We start from the raw sequence: 8407 nt of genomic DNA, 5'->3' as shown, positions 1-8407 counted from the left end.
GGACTCGATCAAGGACTTTAGCAGAGGCCATTCTTGAGAGATACTTAGTTATTTTTGGATGCGAAAGAAGTCCTTGTCATTGTCATTGCATTTATATCAAACCTATTTCACTGAACAGTAAAATACATTCCTTATGTTCCACATGTAAACGTGTTAACCTAAAAATCCCAGACAGATCCTGAAACAGTCTATAGGAAGGAGTGCATCATATTGGAAACATAAGCTACTGTGGGTTTGCGTTTATAATCAAATATTTACAAATAATGCAAAACATACCAGATTATGACGTCTACTTAAAACATAGGCTGCTCAATTTGAGTATACATAACCATGCCCCACGCTGACAACCTTCATAACAATAGAGGCTGAACAGAACACCAGAGTAGTCTCCCTTTACAGTTGAGGATTTCAAATGAATGACAATGAGTCAATTAACGTATGTTCGCTTTGGCATGATTAATTAGCCCCCGTGGACGTTGGGCGTTTGTTGCTTCTGAGCTAAACATTAGACTGGTTGTATTAATAAACTGACAAAATGAAAGTTATTAAGTTATTATTTTAAGGATTCTTAATTCCACAGCTTGACAAGTCATATTTGCTCTGTCTACGATTGTAAACGAATAGCTGGGTAAAACTCTACACCAGTATCGTGTTTCAGCTTGTAGGTTTGTACGATCAGCGTGGGACATACACTGTAGATTTCCCATGGGGAATGTTTGGTTTATTTTATCACGCTAATGTAGGTATTTACACACTACCACCACATGACATTGAACTATGATATGTTGTGTGTGCAGATGTGTAAATTATATGTTTCATGAAAGCACAAGGAAAGGTTTCAGCTACTGTAACTGTCACACTATCAAACAGCTCGGGACCACTATTTACATTTGGCAAAACTGTTTGAAAATGTGTTTGCGTGTCAGTGTCATGGTCTATTCAGAGGAGGACGGCACGGCATCGTGGTGATAGGATGATGTGTTCTGTCCTGGGTAACATCCCCAACTGCCACTGCCTAGGAGAACACCCGCAATGGAAACAGGTAACAGATGCAAATCCTGAAACATACTTTGGCATTCATTCACAGCGATTTCAGATACTTACTAATGAATAAAAATCCAAGCAAGCAGTTCACCTGTCATGCTTTAATTATGATAAATGAACATATATATACTCAACAACAGCAGTTCCTGTGACACCAATATTTTAGTGTATTTTTCAAACAAGTAAAGTTTGGTTTTCAATATTGTAGTACATGTATGGAATCAAGTCACAAAAAAAGCAGCTGCTACTTAAAAGCATGCATTCCATGCAAAAGTTGACTTTTATGCAAGCCCCATGCATTTCACAACCCAAGAATGGGTATAAAAACATGTGCGTTAACGGGATTCCATATGAATTGTGTAGCATCGTGCTGACAACAACCACTCAGAAAAACAACAAAATTATGCAATTATTCAACATTACGAAATGCCAGGCCTGTCCGAAAATGAGCGTCTGCGAGCCATTGGTATGCTTGAAGCAGGATCGAGTCAACGTGATGTTGCAAGACAATTTAACGTCCACAGAAACACCATTTGGTGTTTATGGCAACGTTGGCAACAGATGAATGCAGTCAGAGACCATCCTCGGAGTGGCAGGCCACGCGTAACCAATAATCGACAAGACAACTGGATTCGAACAACACACCTACGAAATCGATTCCAGCCAGCAACAGTGACTGCAAGAAGCATCCCTGGCCTTCGACGAATATCTTCACAAACCGTACGTCGCCGCCTCAGATGTACAGGGACTGTCGCCAGAAGACACGTCCCATTTAGACAGGAAACCACAGTCAAGCACGTCTACAGTGGTGCAGACAGCGTCTACGCTGGACGGCCATGCAGTGGGGACAAGTTCTATTCACTGACGATTCTCGTTTTCACCTCAGCCACAGCGATGGGCGGATTGGAGTGTACCGACGTCGAGGTGAACGTTACGTCAACCATTGTGTCATGGAAGAAGATCGGTTCGGGGACGGCAGCGTTATGGTATGGGGTGGGATTACAGCAAGACAGAGGACCCGTTTGATAGTGGTAGAGGGAAATCTCAATGGACACCGCTACCGCGACGAGGTCATTGGCCATGTTCGACCGTTTTTGCATCGTCATGGCCCGGGCATTACCTTTCAACGTGACAACGCCCGGCCTCATATTGCTCGGCTTGTTCAGGATTCTCTTCAACAAAACAACGTGAATGTCATCCCCTAGCCGGCTCGCTCCCCTGATCTCTCACCAATCGAGCACATGTGGGATGAGATGGATCGGCGCCTTCGACGTCAACCAGGTGTTCCACAGACACCCCAGGAACTTCGAAACATGCTCCAGCTGATATGGACAGATATCCCAAAGGACTTTGTGCGACGCCTGGTCCATTCCATGAGACGAAGATGTGTTGCTTGCATCGCAACCAGAGGTGGACACACACGCTATTGGTTTGTAAATTGACATTTTGGCATGTTCATTTCTTTTATGAACTCACGCATTTTCTTAAGTCAGTATGACAAATTAAACCATTTTGAGCACTTACAGGTGTCTTTTATCTGTTGCAAACCGAAATTGTTTCAGATTTGGTAAAAACACAACTTTGCATCTAATCTTATTCAATGTCACAGGAACTTTTGTTGTTCAGTATATTTGTAATTATGAAGGTATTTTCTACTTATTACTAACCTTTTGTGTTTCTGTAAAAGAACCTATTCATGGCAAAGTTAGTTTTGTTGACTCTGAACCCATCAAGCATGGCTATAGCTGGAAATGAAGCCTCTCTTGTTGACAGTGTGCAATACTGTGGGAAATCAGGGTCAACCCATGTTCCAGACATTACTTGCTGCTCGTGAATATCAGCCAGTGTCAACTCGAGTTTCTTGTCGTCATCAACTGGTAGTTCTGCCTTCTTGCTTGCAGACTCAAATATAGGACTTTCCTCTTCGAATGGTTCAAACGATTCCGTAAGAGACAAATCGTTTTGAATCACACAAAGAGACCAATCGTCTGGATTTGGTTGATCAGACAATGTGATATTCTCTTTAGACTGAATATCTTGCTGGTCATCAGATATATTAGGGTGAAAGCTGAGACACCCTTTCTGACCTCTCACTGTCAGTTGACTAACAGCATCTAAACCAGGAGTTTCATCTAAGGAGGTCTGACGTTTTGCAGTCGTTGTTATTGCAGTTGTTTGAAGTAAAGTTACTGTATCGGCTTCTTGAATCTGACCGACCGGTCCTTGGAAGAGATCTGAGGATTGAGTTGGGTAATTCAACCTCTCTAGGTGCTGTGACGCAACTACGTCAGCTTGCTCCAACTCCGCTGTCATCTACAATATAAAAACGATATAAAGCAACAGTTTATACATAAAATCTGTTAATGTACTCGGACGTTGTATTTCCCATTCTTCTTACAGATGTTAATCCACAAGCATCTTTCATTATCTTCAATATATGCCAACGTGGAAATGAAATGATTGACACATTACGTTAATATATAACATTTAGGAATGTTAACACATACTTTTTCTTGGCCCTTTTGAGATTCAGCATCTGCCCGTAAACATAAACAATTATTTTTAGCAACAGTGCAATTCTGCTTGTTATCATTTTTGTATATGTTTTAATCTCAGAAACGTCTAAAGACAGACACTATTCCAAACACCCTAAAATTGACCTCTAACGTGAGTAAATAATGTTACCATTATCAATAGATCTCGACTGGAGTCCGGTTTTAACCAGTAGTGATTAGAACCAGTTTTAGAACATTTCGCATTCAATGAAGAAAATCAATGATGAAGTCTGGATGAAGATTGTGAATGATAGAATACATGCATAAACCTCTATTATTTACAGTTAAACTATGAACAATATTGTTGGCTAAACCTCATGATAAACTGTTATTGAAGGAGTTTACCTCCTAAAGACTCCTCGTTGCGATAATCGAAACAAATTCAGTGATATACCTACAAAGCCTGCTTGGTACGATGTGTCCTTCAACTGTCCCTTAACACCTAAAAGCAATTGGCTTCAAGATAACTACTTGTATAAGATATGTTACTGGTATTAAGATACACAAACTATCGATTAAGTTTTGTTATTTTCTACCTACCTTTTGATGATGAATCACTTTGAGAAATTTCATCCTGAGTTTCTTCGCCAATGAGGGCCATTTTCTGCCAATGTATACAATACAGGAATACTATGTGTGCTTGATGTAGCACAAAGCAAATTATTTACATTTGACAATATATATATAAGGAATGTAACTCTTACCAATGTGAGTCATTCCAATCACTAAACAGCTAATCGATGTGCATGGTTTACATTTTTTTCAGGATGAAACTATTTAATCCGAAAATTTAAAATCTGATTGAATATCTGATTTGTCAGTCTAGAGGGTACCCTGAAAGAGATATGTCCCGAATAGAATCATTGATAGGTGTCAGCATGGCTAATCGTGTTGGTTGTTATTAGCTATTGTATTGTATTGTAGCTATTGCTGGCGAGAATAAGTACTGACATAGTTAGGTCGTGAGTTAGTAAGTGCTTTCGACATAAACACGGTGATAGATTGAAACATGACATGTGGTCTCAAATGATTACACTAATATACAAATATGTAGTATACATTACGGATATGTGTAGTATAAAATACGTATATGAGGTATGACATACGTACATGTGAAGTATACAATACGTATATGTGTAGTATGAAATACGTACATGTGTAGTATAAAGTTCGTATATGTGTAGTATACAATACGTATATGTGCAGTATAATATATGTACATGTGTAGTATACAATACGTATATGTGTAGTATACAATACGTATATGTGTAGTATAAAGTTCGTATATGTGTAGTATACAATACGTATATGTGCAGTATAATATATGTACATGTGTAGTATACAATACGTATATGTGTAGTATACAATACGAAAATGTGTAGTATAAAATATGTACATAAGTAGTATATAATACGTATATGTGTAGTATAAAATACGTACATGTGTAGTATAAAATACGTATATTTGTAGTATATAATACGTATATTTGTAGTATACAAAACGTACATGTGTAGTATATAATACGTATATGTGTATTATAAAATTCGTATGTGTGTAGTATACAATACGTATATGTGTAGTAAATAATGCGTATATGTGTAGTATAAAATACGTACATGTTTAGTATTAAATACGCACGTGTAGTATATAATACGAACATGTGTAGTATATAATACGTATATGTGTAGTATATAATACGTACATGTGTTGCATATAATACGTACATGTGTAGCATATAATACGTATATGTGTAGTATATAATACGTATATGTGTAGTATATAATACGGACATGTGTAGTATATAATATGTATATATGTAGTATATAATACGTATATGTGTAGTATAAAATACGTACATGTGTCGTATAAAATACGTACATGTGTAGTATAAAATACGTATATGTGTAGTATATTTACTCACACCCCGCCCATTGTACCTAAATGTTTAGGATACGTAATCAAGATGTGTCACAATACCCAATACATACAGCCACTTTCAATCGATCACAATTATTTTATTGTGGAAATGATAAAAGCCTCCAAAAATGTACATTTGTTATTATTCAAAAGTGTTCATGACATTGTAGTATGCCCCTCTCTGTTGAATCCCTACACCGACATCTGCGCCCCTTTGTCGTCTCGATCAAGTTATGATATGAAATGCCGGGTCCACGTGACAATGTCGAAATTCAATGTGAACTATCAGATAAAGCACAACCGGTTTTTCGTTTGCACTTGGCGTGATCGCATTGGTTAGGCTTCAGCGTTGTAAATTACCATCTTGTGTATAAACAACCGGCTATAACCACCTTTGATTTCATGTCAATAATATCAGCGTAGGCGTCTCCATAGTGTTCAAATTATGAGGTAGGCCTTCTATTTATTTTTTTATACAGTTTCCTTATTCGTAGTCGTTGTACACATAATCAATCAGTGTTTTATAGCAAAATACTTTCTTCGTCTGGATCAAAAACTGCTTGGGCGTGGGAGTTCATTTGATAATGTTGATTATTGTATTGGAATTGTAAATCTTACAGTTTCAACTTTCTGGAAGGACATATGTCATCTGTAAATCAAGATTCAGCAATCAGCTATGGCTGTTCTTGACGATGTTGTCAAAACCTCTTTCTGACTTCTTTCAATAACAAGATAGTTGATTTAGTTTAATCACATATCAAACATGTACGACATTATCATCCGATGTCCATGGAAATCAGACTGGAAACAGTATTTAGGGGATTGGACCATCCCTGAATCTGTTTTATCTGGTGATACATATATGTATGTTTCAACAAACATTACATGATTTCCAGTGCTTTAATATTCAGCCAAATACACCTTTCTTACTCTGTATAAATATCATTTACATCTACACAGCCCGCGACGATATATTTTTATTTTCTTATAGCGGAATAGATGGTTTTCTTGATTTTGTTTGCATTATCACGTGCAATTTTTAATAGCCAATATATTATTTTCTGTTTGAACTAGTTGCTTAAAAGCAGTTTCAAATGGCTTATGTGTGACATTACGTGTGACTACTGGTTATGCGACATTGGAAATATTTTGACCCAGTGTAGCTAATAAAAAATACTTTGGCTGGAGGTCTTACAAAACGGATAATTTGAATCTTTGCAATTCATTGTGATCATAACCCAATGGGAATTTGTGGCCCGGTAAATCCAGCCAGCCATTTGTATATGCCTATGAAGAGTGACACGAAACACGTCTTTCGAAAATGACTAATTGGACATGTGATCATTGCGTAAGAGTTATGCCCCTTTGACAACACACATCACGTGAATAGAAGGTTTGCTGAAAAGGATTCTAGACCTTAGACCTCTGGAACATTACTTTTTCAAAAAGTTTAAGTAGTGTGCGGCTTATGATGTTCAATGGCGTTGGGATGTGTGCATTGATTAAATAACTGTCGACAGTGCGTGCTTTGCAAGTATGTTTTGCATTATAGCCAGAGTTAAGGATCAGGTATCCATAATCGTCTCGTCATGCATCATATATAAACTCTCATGATTTGTAAATAGTTTCCCATATAAGGAAATGTAAAGTTGATAGATAGTTACCATATAGAAATATGCATTACTGCGCCGTCTTAAAATATTTACCTTTAATGGTACCTTCATAGTTCGATGGTAGATGTGTCTAGAAGGAAAAACATCAACTCAGATCCCACCGTAGTATTACGTGAGAGAGATTGGATGACCTTCCGGAAGCATATAACTGACCTACCAATCGGAAGATCGTGTTGCCATAGTGATAGTGCTCCTGATGTACCTGTTCCCCACTTGGCGTCTCACTTTCTTGTAGACTGATTGTGTCAACCCAGTATGTACCATTATAACAGCTTTGTAGTCCCAGTAAAGGCCATAGAATAGCTTACATGTAATTATAAAACCTCACCGCCAAATGAGGTGAGGTGAGGTGAAATGGGGTTTAACGTCGCGTCCAAGGTTATTGTACTTATATAGCGATTGCTTGCATGTGTGTGTGTGTGTGTGTGTGTGTGTGTGTGTGTGTGTGTGTGTGTGGTTGCTTGTACTGGTCCGGACTAATGCCGATTTTAGAGACAAGCCCACTGAGATACTGAGAAATTTATAGACGCCATCTTGTTTTATTCTACAATACAATACTTCCCTGAACATGACATATATTCTAAATCTAAATTTGCATGCAGTGTCATTGTAGTGAATTATGCCTGGGGGAAATATCTGATGAACAAAACTCGACTCTCAAAAAATCTTGCGACTTGGGATACATTTCATGAGACGTATTCGGCGCCATTGCTGAGACGATTACTCTATTCAGCTTGTAATCAATTAATAATATACTACCGACAAACAATGACGAAATAGAATGTCTGCAAAACTAATTTCGGGCGCGTAGATCAATATCTTGTGTGTCCACCATGAGATACATGCACGATCCTTGATCGTGCATACTGTTGATGAACTTGGGTATCTTTGCCCTTGATATTGCACGCCACTGAAGAACTGCCCCAAACTGGGCGACGTTGGCAGGTGCTGGGCCTCTAACGTACACTCACCGCCCAAGAACATCCCTGCTCTATTGGGAACATGTCAGAGGACCAGTCCATTGTCCGTATGCCCTCACGTCGGAGATAATAGGTGAGTGGGAGGATGCGCTAAGTGATGCAGGTCACAGACAGTCAACACTGTTGTGTTGTAAACATTAATACATTCAGTTGTTGATGTGTAGCTCCGGCCGAAAACCCTATTCCCTTAAAGAGGAGAGTGGCAAAGAAACCCAATTTGCCAAATAATGATTTTATG

The 8407-nt window shown here is 38.3% G+C and overlaps 1 protein-coding gene across 1 annotated transcript; it reads right to left on the bottom strand.

The window, feature by feature from the left end:
- Nucleotides 1-606: 606 nt before the first annotated feature.
- LOC139475868 (uncharacterized) lies at nucleotides 607-7267 on the bottom strand. Its single transcript, XM_071259079.1, has 6 exons — nucleotides 7223-7267; nucleotides 4140-4203; nucleotides 3994-4041; nucleotides 3552-3580; nucleotides 2708-3357; nucleotides 607-1068 (listed from the first exon to the last, which is right to left on the bottom strand). The coding sequence occupies exons 1-6, from the start codon at nucleotides 7238-7240 to the stop codon at nucleotides 936-938; spliced, it is 942 nt and encodes a 313-aa protein (XP_071115180.1). The 5' UTR covers nucleotides 7241-7267; the 3' UTR covers nucleotides 607-935.
- Between the last annotated feature and the right edge of the window lie 1140 nt (nucleotides 7268-8407).

This window comes from Haliotis cracherodii, unplaced genomic scaffold (genome assembly GCF_022045235.1).
Source record: "Haliotis cracherodii isolate W230 unplaced genomic scaffold, xgHalCrac1.p SCAF_3, whole genome shotgun sequence".
Classification (NCBI taxonomy): domain Eukaryota; kingdom Metazoa; phylum Mollusca; class Gastropoda; order Lepetellida; family Haliotidae; genus Haliotis; species Haliotis cracherodii.
The sequence above is the reverse complement of the archived record's forward strand: the minus strand, read 5'-3'. Positions and strand labels throughout refer to the sequence as shown.